This window comes from Trichosurus vulpecula, chromosome 7 (assembly GCF_011100635.1).
Source record: "Trichosurus vulpecula isolate mTriVul1 chromosome 7, mTriVul1.pri, whole genome shotgun sequence".
Taxonomy (NCBI): domain Eukaryota; kingdom Metazoa; phylum Chordata; class Mammalia; order Diprotodontia; family Phalangeridae; genus Trichosurus; species Trichosurus vulpecula.
In genome coordinates, this window is record NC_050579.1 from 254,152,573 (window position 1) to 254,170,269 (window position 17,697).

Here is a 17,697-nt window from a genome sequence, read left to right on the forward strand (position 1 = left end):
CAGGATAAGACTGATGGACAACATGGAGGTCTAATTCAACAACTGTGATCAACCGCTATTTTTTGTGTGGGATCCTGGAAGATTTTTCCAGCAGAGGATTACTTTCTGGCAGCCACCATCTTGAGAGTATACAAGTAAATACACATATACCTTGGTCACCAGATACTTGGGGAAACCAGCACAAAGTGAAACTGCATTGCTCTTGTTCTTGTCCTTTCCATTTCCACATCCCACCCATTACTGATTCATTCTTGTCATCCCTATCATCTACACCCTGCCTGGCATTGTGTTTCAAAGCTGAAACACATTTATATTTGCCATAGAATAAAGATGATCAGAAAACACTCCCCAAGACAACTATATGCCCCTACATATAAATATGAGGACCATTTATTATTGCTCCCAGTGATGAAAAGGGGAGTGGAGGCATGTTTTTTTTAAAAAACTACAAATAAAAACTATAAATATTTCTCTACAAATATTAAGAAACATCTTCTTCAGCCTAAAACCTTTTCTAGGCAGTTCCCTTTAGGAAAACAGAAAGAACAAAAACTAGGGCCTTCCTTTGAGACAGAGTAACTCTTTTGTCTATAGGGATCATTGTCTTCTTAAACAACCAGCAATAGTTGGCCTTACATCTAACCTAGGGTCAAAGTCTTCTCTTTTGAAATTTAAAGTTAAGATGCTGACCACTGGAAGGAACTTTTACGGGGAAGTGGTCCAGGAAGGAACTGAACGATGGAATGTTAACCCCAAACTGTATGTTAATGTATTGCCCCCCCACCCCAGTTAGAGATTCTGTTGCCTGAAATCTTCTTAGGTCCAAGTCCTGTTAGAAGATATGAAGGACTATGCTAGTTTGGACATCTCTCTCTCTCCTGGAAATGGACTGTTTATAGGTTAATGACAAATTCAATAAAATTGAAGGCTTGAGCCTAATCGAGTATGTTATTACTGAATTTTCTTCTGATTGTGAAAACTTTAGCCTTTTAATAATCTTATGTCCATCTGCCAAAAAGAATAATTAGGTTTAATTATTAGGATTCGATTACCATTATTGTGAAGGCTAAATTATGTTTTGTTTCATGTCAATATTACTAATGGTTTTAATAAGTGATATATTTCCACCACAACCTATGTTTAAAGATAACAATACAAATATGGAAGCTGGGGTAGACAGCCAGATATACCAAGTAGCACTCCATGGCCAGGGCCCTTCTAATGATGTAAGAGATTCCTCTACATGGTACAGAGGCCCTACTTATGTGTTACAATTAGTTCATTGGATGCTACAAGATGCTAATTGAAATAATGAAAGGGAGAATCTGAATTACCCAGTACAAGACAGCTGCACATAAATTGGCCCAACACCAGCCAGTGACAGAGCTCTTGGTTTTTAAAAATCATGCAATTAAAGTACAGCGCAGCTACTAGATCTGGGAATAGCACCAGTTAAAATGGACATGTTAATGGGGGCAGGTACCAGTAGTCCTCAGGCAGAAATCTGTAGGCCCATGAGAAAGGTAAATGGCACCTGTCAGCCTACAGTGGACCACAGAAGCAAACAAACTCATCATGCTTCTTGATGCCACCATTCCTAACCCAATTAATGTAAAGGATCAGGTAGCCCGGACCCAAGATAAGTGGTATTGGGTAAATGACCACATCAACACTTTTTTTTCTATTCCTAAAACTAGTCAGGAGCAGATTGTTTTCACCTGAGACTTCTATACCAAAAGGGAAAGCTGAGAAGACATCACTGAAGTTGCCTCATCAATACCCCAAGCTGGGTAACTGCCATACCACCACCCTTATCTAGATGTACCGCTTCCCCATCTTCAGTCAGCTGTGAATATCCTTTAACAGATCTCTTTCAGACATATGTCTTGTGCTTGGTTTTTTTTCTTCCCCTCTTTAACTCAGACATAGTGTTACCTTATAAAATGGTAGAGGCATTTGCCACCAAATAAAGGAAATGAAATGGATAAAAGAAACTCATCAACTCTCAGTTTCAACCTATTCAAACTCAGAAAGTCTTCAGTTCAATTGCTATAGTGAATGATTCTAATTTTTAGTAAGGTGGGTATGGTTATAAGGTAGTAAGACTAAATTCTTTGCATGTGCGACTTCTAAACTAGCTTTGAAGGCAACTTCCCAAAAGTACAAAATGTATTAAGCAACAGCAAGCAGCATCACTAGAATATAAGATTCATTTGGGTATGTTTGGTATGTTTGTCTAAAAAAATTAAATCAAATATGACACTCCCATTTACACAGTATGGTCTTCCTGCCATGTTAACACATAAAGTTGTGCAGAAGGGCCCACATCTCTCTTTTCCCCCTTCATAAGTGGGCTGGGGCTGCATATATAATAGAGATAATGAAAAATACATAAACATGATACATAGTAGGTGAGGAAGGGAACAACTAAATCATAGGATCATAAATGCAGACCTGGAAGGGATCTCAGAAGTCATCTAGTAGAATCCCCTCATTTTAACGATGAGAAAATTGAGGCCCAAAGAAATTAAAGTGACTTGTCCAATCAATATCACAAGTAGTAAGCATCACATGTAGAACCTGATCCTAGGTCCTTTGAGTCCAGAGTTAGTGCTTTTGTGCTCTTTTTCATTACTTCTCTTTGAACCCTTTGAAAGATGAAAGTTGAATGATTAAAAGGTACATGCATTCATATTGTCTCAAATAAATCACTTCATAGCTATTCCCACCCAGTTACAAAAATGCATTGAAAGTTTTTCATGCCTTCTCAAAATGACAAAGTATCTAGGGCTTTTGACTTCTCCCTTATTTGCTATTTGTATAATGCTTAACTTTTTCAAAGTGCTTTACTATTCTATCTTCTAAATATCACAGTGTTGAAAAGAAGTGAGGTAGAAAAGGTAGGTATTATACCTATTTTTTCACAGATTAATATGGAGATTAAATAACATGCTTCAAGGGTCACAAAATTATAAATCCCCAGAGATACAAATACTGATACATAAAGCAAATATACACATATTTTAAAAAATACACTTACATGCTTCAAATATACTCAGATATACAGGTATACTTTGTTAACCTGAACCTCATTATACACTCATTTACAGGGAGCTATTTTATGTAATGTTTAATAACAATTCATTTTACAAGATCTGATAGTCTTTAACTGTGGGCTTTGAGTATGTTTCCCTGAGTACTTCACATTTACTATATGTTATACGTGTATTTACATATGTTATATAGGCATTATATTACTACACATTCTCCCAATTTTGTGTATTAACTAATGCATGTTGAATTTGCCTTTGCTTTTAAGAAATCTTTTACTTTCACTCCATTCCAAAAGCAAAAAGTTTTGCTAAATTAAAAGTCCTAAAAAGTAGTCTGAATAACTACAGACTTTCATGTTGTCCTGGTTTTTTCTGATTGTTTTGTTTTAATGTAAGAGAACCAGATTTGAGAGAAGCCACAGTATTTCTCTTCAGCTAAGGTATGGGTAATTTCCCTTCAACTTTTAAACTCATTTAACCCTAACCCTAGGAACTCTGTATTGTGTTGAAACCTATTTTGAGTATATTAAACATTTTATCAGAAAAATGTTTTCCTTTTCAAGATTAAATTTTAAATTCTCAAGGATAATTTTATGATATACTGTAGCCGGCCTTGTTTCCATAAAAGCACATCTCTTGTTTTCAGTGGGTAAACAGAATATATTCAATTAACTTCTCAAGGGCATATCTATATATCTATTTCATATATTGAAGTATGCCTGCAAAATGCACAAATAGTTATACAGCACATTCCAATACTCTTAATTAGTAGGTGGGAAGACAGTTCACTGTATGAATAAATTACATAAATAAGTGGAAATGGGGACTTGGATTAGAGGAAGTTGGCAGGTAGGTGAAAGAGTGGCTGAAGAAAGGAAGTAGTTAACAAATTAACTACAAGATGCTGATCAGATCAACAAAATGCCATGTTAAATTCCACCCCTGAACCAAACTAGCTTCCTGAGATTCTTAAGGCCCTGAAACTTGATAAAAAGAGCCAGTTCATACTACTCACTAAATAAAAACTGCAGGATTCTTGAAGAAGTGGTAAAAACAAAAGGTGGCTGGAAACTCAGTAAGTGATGATTGATCAGAATTTGGTGTAACAGTGACAAAGACAAATGCAAAGGGAAAATGCCTTTCTGCAGTTCTTTGGCTGAGGCTGTCCCACAAATCTGAAGGCCAATCCCTGCATAGAAATCCTGACAGATGTAAATTTGATATAAAAGCAACCCGATACATTCTAATATTACAAAGTGATATTTTCACAATTCTTTGAGAAACATGATGAAAGTACTATCATGCTCACTTTGTAAATGAGAAAACTGGGAATCACAGAGTTTAAAAAATTTTAAAAATTAAAAAATTTCCCCAAGGTCCCAATAAGGATCAGGGCTAGGACTTCAACTCAGGCCACAGGACTCCAAGATCAGTGCTTTTGACACGATGCTGGAAGATCATTCCTTCATTTCCAGGACTCCAATCTTTCCCCAAATCTTTAGGGTATCCTCCTCTATGCTGTGCTTAGTCTAACATAAACATTGATGAATCCTCCATGTGGTGCATAGGGAGGGAAGAGCTGACAGAATCATTAAGAGACCTCTAGTCTTACATCTCCAACTGCCTTTTAAGCATCTCAAAATGGATGTCCCATAGACATCTCAAACTCAATATGTCAAAAACTGAACTCATTATCTTCCCCTCACTTCCAACCCATTCCTTATAATTTCCTTATTGCTGTCAAGGTTATCACCAGCCTCCCAGTCACCTAGACATATGCCCATGTGTCATCTTTGACTCTTCACTCTCACCAACCCACCCTGTCCTCATATATCCAATTAGTGGTCAAGCCTTGTAATTTCTATCTTCACAACATCCCATATATACACACCCCTTCTCTCTTGACACTGCAACAACTTCAGTGCAGGCCCCCATCCTCATCCCTGGACTGCAGTAGCCTGCGTGTTGGTCTCCCCACTCCAATAATCCATTCTCCACTTAGTTGTCAAATTGACCTTCTTAAAATGCAGGTCTGACGATGTCATTCCTCTACTCAATAAACTCTAGTGGCTCCCTATTGCCTCCAGGATAAGCTATAAAATCTTCTGTCCAGCTTTTAAAAATCTTTCATTATTTGTGCTCCTCTCCTCCTCCCCAACCTAGTCTTCTTACACCTTACTCCTCTTCCCATTCTCTGAAATCTAGTGATACTGGCCTCCTTACTATTCCTCAAACAAGACGCTCTCAGCTTTCCCTCAGCTCCAGGTATTTTCTCTGACTGCCTTAATGCCAGGAATTTTCTCTTCATCTCCACCTACTGGCTTCCCTAAAATCCCAAATGAAGTCTCACCTCCTGTTTTAAAAAGTCTTTCTCAATTCTCCCTAATCTTAATACCTTCTTACCTTTCTTTTGAGATCATCTCCAATTTATTCTGTACTTATCATTTGTACATAGTTGTGTCTTCTCATTAGACTGTGATTGCCTTGAAAGGAGGTCTATGTTTCCTTTGTGTCCCCTGTGTCAAGTACATAGTAAGTGCTTAATAAATGCTAGTCAGCTAAGACTGAGAAAAATCAACCTTGTATTGTTCAAAGTTCTTTCATAAAATCACAAAATTTATGAGCTAAAAGACTTCACAGGAGATCTAGTTTGACCTCTGACCAAGAATTCCCTTGTCATCATTTAATAAGTCATCTAGCCTCTACTCAAAAGACCTCTAAAGGAGAACTTGCTATACTAAGGCAGTCCTACACATTTGGATAATTCTAATTGACTGGAAGCTTTTCTTTAGTACAAATCTGCCTTCTTACAACTTCTACCTATTTGCTCCTGGTTTTGGCCTCTTGGGTCACGCAGAACAAGTTTAATCATCTTTTCTAACAGCCCAGTAGGTGACCATAATGCCCTATCAAGTTTTCTCATCTCTAAGCCAAACATTCCATTTCCACCAACATATCCTTGTGTGGCACGGTCCTCTCACCATCCTGATCATTCTCTTTTGGAGAAGAACATGGCTAAAGCTTTCCTAAACTGTGGCACCCAGAACTAAATAAAGTACATGATTCATTCTGACCAAGGCATATTACCGAAGGACATTCTGAACACTATGGATATCTTAATACTTGCCTACAGTATCATAAACATTTTTGGCCATCATGTTTACACTGTTTCTTTGAGTATAGGCCACCAACCCCACTTCAACCTCCAGAATACATTTTCAATAAAAAATGTTAGCTAGTGGTGCATTATCCTGTATTTATGATCCCAAGCACACAACTTTACACATATATATCTTTAAATATGACTCAACATTCCAGCCAGTAAAGATTTTTAAATCCTGATTCTGACACTCAATATGTTAGCTATACCTTCTAGTTTCATGGTCAGCTACAAATTTGACTAATCTGAATTGATAAAAATGTTGATCATGGATCTCTCAAGATACTTAGTTATAAGTTTGAGACTGTCAAATGCTATGCTAAAATCTAAGTAAACTAGTCTAAAGCATTTTCTACCCAAAGTAGAAGTAACAGTCAAAAAGGAAAGATTTGTCACGGCTAGTTCTTGATTAAAAAAAACAAAACCCTACCCTGGCTTTCAGTGATCACTACTTTTTTTTGTGAAATGCTCAAAAATCATTCCTTTAATAACGCATTCTAGATTTTATCAGGAAAACAAAATTTATGTTCTTACCAGTAGCATGTTACCAGGCTCAGCTCATTCTGGAGTTTATCACTCCCTATTAGCATTCTTATATGGATGGATCATGCTACTCACTTGTATTCCCCCAGTTACCTGTTCATGTTTCCATTTTCACTTTTAAAAATCTGAATTGGTCAATGGCTCTGTTCAGCCTACTTAGTGTCTTTTAGACAACTCCCTCTTCCTTTCACTGAAATAATTTCTGCTCCTCTCCTTAGAAATTTCACGCTTGAGAGTTCTTAGGCCTAACTCTTCTCGCTGAATATTAGGCAACTAGATCATGATTCTGTCAGGATATAACTGATTGAATTGTAAGGGACCTTGGAAGCCACCTAGTCCAACTCTTCATTTTACAGATGCAAAACTAAGGCTCAGAGAATTTGTGACTTACCCAAGGTCATACAAGCAGCAAAGCTAGAATTCAAAGCTAGGTCCTCTGATTCCATATCTAGTACTATCTTTACTGGACCCTAGCTAAACTTTCTCTGAACCCTTTGAAAAATGCTCTCTCAAAATTTAGAGTGCATATCAAATTTCTTCTCCTCTGTTGTGAACTACAATGGACAAGTCCCTTGCCTTCAAGGTTTCTGTCAAAGTGTATATTTAGGAAATAGTTCTTTCTTGTCAAAATTATGTCCAGAATAGTAGCTTCTATTGTTACCTTCTTCACCTTCTGGAAAATAAAAATGATCAAGGTTAAGTCACAAACCTCAGTGCTCAAATAGATGTACAAATAGCTTAAGTTTCCAACATCGTATCTTCATTTTATCCCTGTAACCCTATATCCACCCATATTTACTTCCTTACCAGGTGTTCTATAAGATGCTTCCACAATAATCACTTCTAATTCTCCTTCCACTGATCTTCAACCAAATGTTTTCCATCATTTTTCTCTCTTACTACTAGATTTCCCTATGTGAACATATTTTCTTAAGAGACAAGGCTATTTATTCTGCCTTTTATCTATTCTATACCTTTTGAATAAGATTAATCCCTGCAGACACTCTATTTCTGAGCCCTATCCCATGAATTCTCAGTGACATGAGGTCAAATTTGCCTATCACCCACCTTTCTATTTCACTTATACTTTGTGAGTTTGCATACAGACATTTAAAACATGGATTTTATAGGTGGTTCCTTTCTTGCATTTTGTCTCCTGTAAATTATTTGATCACCACTGCTCATCTTGTAGCTGCTACTGTGGCAGATGTTTATGGTATCTAGGTTAATATATATTTACAGGTGTGTATAAATCCAGATATGGAGTAGGACAAAATACAACACAACTATCTCATTCATAGAAGTTATACTTCTCTAAAGGTAGCCTGGTATTTTGTTCTTTTGGTTTCAATGTCACACTTTTTTACTCATAAACGTGTTTATAAATTTATACATAGGTAGATAAACATATATAATTTTTTCTTCCTACCTCTTCTTTTCAGGTTAAAGCCTTCTTGATCAGATCATAAGATTCTAGACGAGCATGTTTTCACTCACTTATTGTATGATATACTCTACCTGTGGCCCTTATTTTAAGCTGTGGTTCAGAACTTTAAAACTTATTTTAGATTCCTATTATGTTATTCACTTCAAATTCTGACTTTCTTTTGTTTTCTGAATCCTCTATCTTCAATAAACAGCAGCTCTGGAAATACTCCCAGTGCCCTAAGGTTTCTTCTGATTGGTGCCATCTTTTTCCTACACAAATCACCAAGGATAAATAATGATTGTCAGGCCTGGAATAAAGTTAATTCAGAACCTAACAGAAATGAATGTAAAGTCTTTCCCTTATTTTCAAAATTGACTTCATATTACTAGACAGCAGTTTGTGTGGAAAAAGACCTAGGAATTTTAGTGGACTGCAAGTTCTATGAGTCAACAATGTGATATCGCAATCAAAAATGTTGACTATAAGACTGGGCTTTTATATCACACTTCCTATGAATGAGGTGATGGTCCCATATCTGCAGTACTGTGTTCAGTTCTCAATCCACATTTGGAGTTCCAAATGCCATAGTTTAGAAATGACATTAAAGATGTTTAGAGGAGTGCAACCACAAAGGTGAAGGGCACTGAATCCACACCATATGAGAAGCAGTTAAAGAAACAGGGGATGTTTAGTTAAGGAAACTAAGGGTGTTTTGTTTAGAGAAGTTCATGGGGAGAAATGACAAGTGTCTAAGTATCTGAATGGCTGGCCTGTGGAAAAGCAATTAGATTTTTCCTATCTGTCCCCAGATGGCAGAAATAGGGGATACTGTAGAGGAAAATTTAAGGTTTGGTTAAGAAAATAAAATTTTATCTTACTAATGAGGGAACCAAAGGTCCAAAGATCAAACAGTTAAGTAGCAATGCCAATTCAGAACCAAGACTTCTGATTCCATATTCCACTATACGAGGGTCCATGGATAAATTTCAGGTGGTCTTTGAAGTTGCATGGGAAAAATATTATCTTCATTTTCATTAATCTCTGATATTTACTATTTCCAATGATTTAAAAACATTTCTTCTGCGAAAGGGATCCACAGGCTCCACCACACTGCTAAAAGTCCATGATAAAAAAAAAAGGTAAGAATTCCTACACTGTACCATAATGACTCTTCTAAAAGATCCTTTCCTCTTAATGGTCCCTTCCAGAGTAATCAAAACCTGTGTACTAGAGACAGAATTGCCCCCAAATGTAAAAATGACTTACAGGTCCATTCCTAATGATGGGATTCAAACTCAGACCACAGAAGAAACTTGAGCCTTAATCTAGCGCTTTAGACCACTCAGCCACACTATGTCATTCCCCTCTGCTGCTTAAATATTAGCTAAATATCCAGTCGGGCCCTAGATCGCTTAGTATGAAGTCTCCTTTCTAATATCTATTCTGACCTGAGCAATAAAATGTGGATTGGGTCTCATGAAGAAGTCTTTTAATAAACGAAGTGCTTGAGATGGTTTACCAGCCTTTTGGGCTCCCAAGTCCCCAAACACAGACACCCTAAGCCAACTTCTTTTTAAAGTGTTTAATGTTCAAATTAGGATTCAACTAGAGCCCTTCATAGGTTAAAAGATTTCTTCTGAAGGAGCTCAGTAATGAGGATTTTATCTCATAGCCTGTGTAAGACTTGTTTAACTGATTCACTGTCTCGACCTATATGGAATCCTTGATGTGAATTAAAGCAGGCACTACGAATGAATAGACTCAAGTCTATCATATTCAAGATCATTCTCCCCAGCGTCTATTCTCTAAAGGTCATGGACAAGAGTGTCATTCAAATGCTTTCACTCATCCATCACATTCTTTTAGGCTGCCTTATTTTAGGTGAACCTAAGTGACGTATTTCCCAATCTTAACAATGAATCTTTTTCTTCAATGTAGATCCTCCAAACAATAAATAGAAAATGTAAATAAAAGTCTGAATTGCAACTAAATATTGTTACTACATTCATTACACTAATAAGGGTTTTCTATGGGAGAAGTTCTCTAAAGTTGAATAAAACTTATTCTCCAAACTGAAGTTGTTTACGTGCTGAAGCTGCTTATGGGGTCTGTCCTCTCATGGCTTCTCAAATGTTTTATGAGGCTGCAACTCCTACTAAAACTCATTCCACATTGCTTGCACTGAAAGGGTTTCTCACCAGTGTGTATTCTCTGATGTTGGTTAAGATGTGACTTTAGTGCAAAGGCTCTCCCACATTCATTACACTGATGAGGTTTCTTGCAGGAGTGGCTTTTCTGGTGTTGAGTTAAGTGAGAACGCTGGCCAAAGTTTTTCCCACATATATCACATTCATAGGGTTTCTCTCCAGTGTGCATTCTATGATGCTGAACAAGGTGTGAACTGTAACAAAAAGCTTTCCCACATATATCACATTTATAGGGTTTATCTTCCATAAGTACCTCCTTATTTTCAACCAATGATAAATTCCAACCATACGCTTTCCCACAAGTGCCATCTTCCTGAGGACTCTGGCCTCTATGAATCATCTGATGCTCAATTAGGCTGTTATACTGATGGAAATTTTCCCCACATTCATGACACTGGTTTGGTTTCTCACGGTAATGGAGTCTTAGATGTCCAGCTAGGTGTGAGCGCCGCCCAAAGCTTTTCCCACATTCATTACACTGAAAGGGTTTCTCTCCAGTATGAACGCTCTGATGTTGAACAAGATGCGACCTGACCCGGAAAGCTTTTCCACACAAGGGACACTGATAGGGTTTTTCCCCTGTGTGGACTCTCTGATGCTGAGTAAGGTGTACACGTTGATTATAACTTTTCCCACATTCATCACATTTAAAGGGTTTCTCCCCAGTGTGTATTCGCTGATGTTGAATGAGGTGTGCACTCTGAATGAAGCTTTTCCCACATTCATCACATTTATGTGGTCTCTCTCCCGTAGTTTTTTTGTGGATATCTATAATTTCTCTAAAACTTCTCTCCTGTGAAGGGGGTTTCCCCAGTATCATCCCTGTGAGCTTTCCCTGTTGCCTATCTAACCAGCCTTCATGTTCACGGCTGTCCCCAAACTCCTGACCTTGTGGAACATCCTTTTGAATTTTTGCTGATATGTCTCTGTATGTTTCTGTGGCATCAGAAATTTTCTTCTTTAGGACCTTCATGTTCTTACTCCTTTTCTCACCACCTGAAACAATGAAAAGAAAATGCAAATGTCACTTGTCTCCTATACAGAAGGAAAGCAAACTGTAAAAGGTAAACATGATTATCTAATCAGATGAAACTATTATATAACAACTAGCGGAAAAGACTCCCATTACAGGGCCTTAGGGAGCAAAATTTTGGGGACTGGGTCAGGTAAAGAAGGCAAAGCTAACAGAAAATGCACAGAACTGATCTAGTGCCCAGGGGGGTAAACAGCAAAAAATATGAACAAAAATATCAACTAATAAGGAGGGAAAGGAATCTTGATGGGGGTGGGGGAGGCAGGGTACAAGGGAGGCAGGGAAGAGAGGAGATAGGTCATTAGATAAAAGAAGAAAAAGAGGAAGTAAAGGGATAAGAGTAATGAATGGGTCGATAATTGGATGGGGCAAAGTTTAGAAAGGCTGAAGGTAAGTGGGCTAAAGTTATAATAAACAGAATGGTCAGGAGGAAAGGGAAATCATACGGATGGAAAAGAATGACTAGGAAAGGGTGAGGATGAATAGGTTAAATATAAAGTTGCCACAGCTGACCTAGTTTAAAGTAACTATTCTAAAGACTAGGGGGAAATATCATAAAGGCAATCAGACTCTAAAATGGGTAATCTGACTCCACTTTTTAAATGGTTGCAAACTCACTAGAATGTTGGGCTGAAACAAAGGATACAAATAATGGCTGAAAAAAAATATTAAAGATAAATAGCCAATCAGCTGTTTTAAAAAACAATAATCATTGACTAATTAACAGCACCACCCTTCTCCTTCAGGCTGCAAAACTGTTTATAGTGACTTTACTCATGCTTATTAAATTCTATTACCCTGTCTATCCATTTTCCATTAACACTCCCACCCCATTCAATAGCACTACACAGTTTTGTTTTCAGTTTCCCCCAAACATAAATTCTCTCTTCATTACATTGACGGGTTTTCTCTCTGTAGTGGCGTTTCAGGTGTTCGATCAAATGTGAATGCCGACCGAAGCTTTTCCCACACTCATTACATCCATAAGGCCTCTCTCCACTGTGGACAGTCTGATGCTGAACAAGATGTGAGCTCACACGGAAAGCTTTTCCACACACCTGACATTTGTATGGTTTCTCACCAGTGTGGACTCTCTGATGCTGAGTAAGGTGCACACGCTGATTATAGCTTTTCCCACATTCATTACATTTAAATGGTTTCTCGCCAGTGTGGATTCGCCGATGTTGAATAAAGTTTGAGGCTTGAAGGAAGAATTTGCCACAGTCATTACATTTATGACCTTTTTCCACCCTCATGGTTTGTTTTTTATTAATGTCTATAATATCCCTGAAACCCCTTTTCTGGGAAGGACATTGCTTTGGTTTATCCACTGTATAATTTTCCTGTTGTCTTTCTAAGTGGCTTCCATAGTTAGAGAGTTCTTCATATTCTCGATCCTGAGAATCATTCTTTTGGATACTTCCTGGGGTCATCCAGAGTGATTCTGCTTCTTCAGAAATTTCCTGCTTTACAATCAGCTCCATATTCTCATTCCTGGGCTCATAATCTGAAAAAACATTTTTTTAAAAATGAAAATATTAATTGTTCTGGAATAAAGAAACTTTTTAGGTTTATTTAGAATATTCAAGTGAAAAAAATGAGATAAGATAAACATTCAAGCCAGAAATTAGAGATCAGCAAATGAAGCAAGAAGACTTAGAAAGTGAAATGCACAGGAAAACAGTAGTGACAGGGACTAAACCTGTGATTTCATTATATAAGGAACTTGCAGATAAAATAACTGCCTCTATCAATGTATTCTCTGCAACCTTAATTAAGAGTGTTGCTCAGAATACTGAGAGATTAAGTGACTTTTCAAGGTCACACAGTCAGTATATGACAGAGACAGGACTTGAACCCAGGTTTTTCTGGCTCCAAGACTAGCTGCTTCTAAGTAGGGAAAACAGTATGTCTCTTTAATAATGATATTTTCCTTTTATTGTGAGCCATATTTGAATACTGTAAAATTCTACACATAAATATTCATAATGAAATCTAATTCTGCATTTTAAACCTAACTCAATCTTTACCTTGCTTTTCCTCTTAATTCCTAGAAAGTCTTTCCTACTCTCTTCAGTGCTGGAACAGACTCAATTTGAAATGGATTAGTCTATGAGGAAAAAGCATTCATTATTTCTGCATACTGGATTTAGAATAGGTTGAACTTCTGGATTCAAGAGTCATCAATAACAGTTCAATGTCAATGCAGAAAGAGGTCTTGACAGGGCCTGCAAAACTGGTGGAACAGGAAATAGCACAACAGAGCTTTCCACCATAACTTTTCCAAAAAAGACCTAGGAAGAAAGCCAGACAAAGTGGCAAACAGAAAACCCAAAGAAAACCACAATGGGTCATTTCTGCTGCCCAAGATTATAAATTCAGCCCACAGGTAAAGTACCCAAGACAGACATTGCAAAAAAGGGGTGGGCCAGCAGCTATTTCACTCTAAACATGGAAAGGGATCTTGGGTATAACTTTCAGGCACAAACCAGGGGTAGAAAAAGTGGCTCTGCCACTCTACAACCAGATCAATACCACAAAGTTATGTCATGCTAACCAGGAATGAACTAGGAAATTTACACATAGTCCCAGAACGAAGTACCATGGCAGCTCTGTCACTCTCTTGAAACAGAATTTTGACCTAGGACCAGAGGACAATGACCAAGAAAGAGGGCCACACACTAGGAGACACCCTAAAGTTCTGACACTGAACCTATACAGCTTTCCAACTAGCTGACAGGAACTAGGGCCAACAATTGTCTATAGGAGTTCCAACTACAGGCAAGCATTCAGTTGTGTTGTCCAAATGCAAACTGGGGTCAAAAGTAAGAGAGTAGGAGAAAAAAAAAATTTGGATCATGGCCTAGATCAGACTAACTAGGGAAACTGAAAGTTGGCAGCTCACTGGCCTGAGCCTCTCCTGAGATCTTTTAAAGGACACAGTACTCTTCGTTGATGAAAGAGAAAAAGCAGATCAACAAACAGAGCATGGAACTAAAAAAAAAAAACAACCTAGAAAACACACAAATTAAAATAAAACTCTTCAATTAAATGCCAAAATAGAAATCCTATAAATAAAAGTAAAGATTTAACAAAACTGAAAGCAAGGAATAAATGGTTAAAGAATATGAACAGGCAGTTTTCAGACAAAGAATCCAAGGTTATCTATAGTCACATGAAAAAATGCTCTAAATCACTACTGATCAGAGAAATACAAATTAAAACAACTCTGAGCTACCACCTTATGGCTAATATGACAAAAAAGGAAAATGACAAATGTGGGGGGGGGAGGGAACTGGGACCCTAATGCATTGTTGGTGGAATTGTGAACTGATCCAACCATTCTAGAGAGCAATTTGGAATTATGCCCAAAGGGCTGTAAAACTGTGCATACCCTTTGATCCAGCAATATCACTGCTAGGTCTACATTCCAAAAACATCCAAAAAAAGGGGAAAGGACCTATTTGTACAAAAATATTTATAACAGCTCTTTTTGTGGTGGCAAAGAAATGGAAACTGAGACTATGCCTAGCAATTGAGGAATGGCTAAACAAGCTGTGGTATATGATTGTGGATATTATTATGCTATATTATGCTATAAGAAATGACAAGCAGGATGACTTCAGAAAAACCAGCAAAGATATACATGAAATGATACCAAGTGAAGTGAGCAGAACCAAGAGAATGTTGTACTCAGTAATAGCAATATTGCATGATGAAGAACTATGAATGACTTAGCTGAACTCAGCAATACAATAATCTAAGACAATCCCAAAGGACTCATGATGAAGCATAGTATCTGCCTCCAGAGAAAGTACTGATACTGTCTGAATATAGACTGCTATTTTTATATATAGATACCATCTGAATATAGACTGCATGCTATTTTTCACTCTCTTTTTTTTATTCGAGTCTTCTTGTACAAAATGATTAACATGGAAATGTTTTACATGATTGAGAAAAAGAAGAAGAAGACAAGACTGTCAGTTCACATGAGGAACAAGGTAGAGGACTAGACATTTTCTCTGATCCCCATGACCTCTAAACCTCTCCAAAAAAGAAATTATGCACCAAAAATAATGCAACTTCATCTGTCTCCATGGTCTTGGATACTCAGAATCCAAAAGGTTAAAAAAAATGCAAAAACCCAAGAACTGATGCTCACTAACCCTGAATTCACTCAGCAACCCACCCCTACTTCCCACACTCCAAGAGGGTACACTAGCAGACCCAAAGACAACACATTTACTTACAACAAAATCCATCCCTACACCCTCTTCCCTATCACAGGGAACAGAGAAAGTAAAAGAGAAAATCAAGGGAGAAAAAAGGCTGAAATTACTAAAGATTTCAGAAAGAAGAATATTAAAAGACCCTTAACATTAACATATATTAATATGGAAAATATTAACAACAGAAGGAAATATGTTCTCTAGATGTACTAAATGAGTTTAGGCACCTATGAATACTGCAAAACAAAGGAAAGTGATCCAACACTTGATAAGAAAGGGCACCCTACGGAATATAAAGAGAACATGAAACCAGAACATGTTGTTTCTAAGGGGTTTAAAAAAGAAACAAGAATTATGAGAACAAAATTTATGGCCTGACCAGAAAAAATACTGGGTAGAATAAAAAGACTGAAATCTAGAATGTCTAGTATCACCAAAGATACAAAGGAGAGAAAAAATAGATTCAGAATACAAACATACAGAAATAAAAAAAAAAAACAACCTAAAAGAAGAGAAGCAAAAAAATAACATTAAAAGAAAATATGCTTACTACACAAGCAAAACACTGAATCCAAACACAGAATTCATAGGGAAATGGAAGAGAGGGTGACATGGTCAGACCTGAACTTCAGGAAAATCACTTTGGTGACTGGAGGATGTATTGGAGTGAGAAGAAACCAGAAGCAGGCAGACCCATCAGCAGGCTATTGCAACAGTCTGGGCATGAGGCGATGATGGCAGCATCAGAGTATTGAAAGAGGCCTATCAGAGAGGGTAAAATCAACAGGGCTTGGCAACAGATTGGATATGGAGAGTTCGGGAGGAAGACAGTGAAGAGTCAAGGATTGTGGATTGTAAGTCTAGGTTGTAAGCCTGAGGGACTGGGAGACAGGGGATGCCCTTTATGATAACAGGGAAGGGAGGAGGAGGGGACAGGGAAAAGGGGAGTCTAGGGGAAAAGATAATGGGTTCTTGTTTTAGAAATGTTGAGTTGATGTCTACTAGACACGAAGTTTGAGGTATATAAAAGTGGTTTGAGATATACTGGAAGTCAGCAAAGAGGTTGGGGCAAAACAGGTAGATCTAAGAATCTTCAGTACAAAGACGGTATTTAAAATCATGGGAGCTGATAAAATCACCAAATGAAGTAGTATAGAGGAAAAAGAGAAGAGGACCCCAGAACAGAACCCTGATAGACACCTATAGTTAGAGGGTGTAATCTGAGGAGGAAGCAATAAAGGAAACTAAGGAGTGGTCAGAACTAGGAAAGAATGATATCCCAAAAACCTAGAGAAAAAAGAGTATTAAGGAGAAAAGGGTGATTAACAGTATCAAAGACTACAGAGAGGTTAAGAATAATGAAGACTGAGAAAAGGTTATTGGATTTGGCAACTAAGAGATAATTGGCAACTCTGGAGAGAAAAGTTTCAGAGAAATGATAAGGTTGGAATGGATTATAAAAGGCTAAGAAGAAAGTGAGAGTAGAGAAAGTTAAGCCACCTGTTGCAGATGGCCCTTTTGAGAAGTTTAGCTACAAAGGACAGAAGAGAAACAGGATGAGAGTTAGAGGGGATGGAAGGATCAAGTGAGGGGCTTTTTTTTTCAGATGGGAGAGACACAGGCAAGGTTGTAAGGCAGTATGGAACGAGCCAGTAGAAAGGGGGGAGACTGAAAATAAGTGACAGAGTGGGGATGACAGAGAGGAAATCAGTTGGAGGACATGGGATGGAATGGAATCAGTTGAGCAGATAGAGGGGTAAGCCTTGGTAAGGAGTAAGGCCACCTCACAATGTGAGACAGGGGTGAAGGAGATAATGGCAAAGGCATCTGAGTGATAGGAGATGAAGAGGTGAGATGAAAGAGCTTGTGGAAAATTGTCTCAATTTTTTTTTCTGTAAAATGTCAAAGGATATGAACAAGTAATTCTCAAAAAGAATTAAAAGTAAATTTCAGCTATATGAAATAATCTCTCCAAATGACTAATAAGAGTGATGAAAACAATCCTGAAATTTTACATCACATTCAGCAAATTTACAAAGA

General features: G+C 37.5%; 1 protein-coding gene across 4 annotated transcripts in view; it reads right to left on the reverse strand.

Moving 5' to 3' along the window:
* Nucleotides 1-2,496: 2,496 nt before the first annotated feature.
* Nucleotides 2,497-17,697, reverse strand: part of ZKSCAN5 (zinc finger with KRAB and SCAN domains 5) — a 35,040-nt gene continuing 19,839 nt past the window's right edge. For 3 of the 4 annotated variants that reach the window (XM_036766174.1, XM_036766175.1, XM_036766173.1), the window contains exons 6-7: nucleotides 12,321-12,932; nucleotides 9,420-11,388 (exon numbers count right to left, since the gene is read on the reverse strand). In XM_036766174.1, the coding sequence (XP_036622069.1) occupies nucleotides 10,268-11,388; nucleotides 12,321-12,932 (1,733 nt within the window). In that variant the 3' untranslated portion in view covers nucleotides 9,420-10,267. Of the gene's footprint in view, nucleotides 2,649-9,419; nucleotides 11,389-12,320; nucleotides 12,933-17,697 lie in introns of those variants that run through there. The other variant, XM_036766176.1, reaches the window with a different exon arrangement.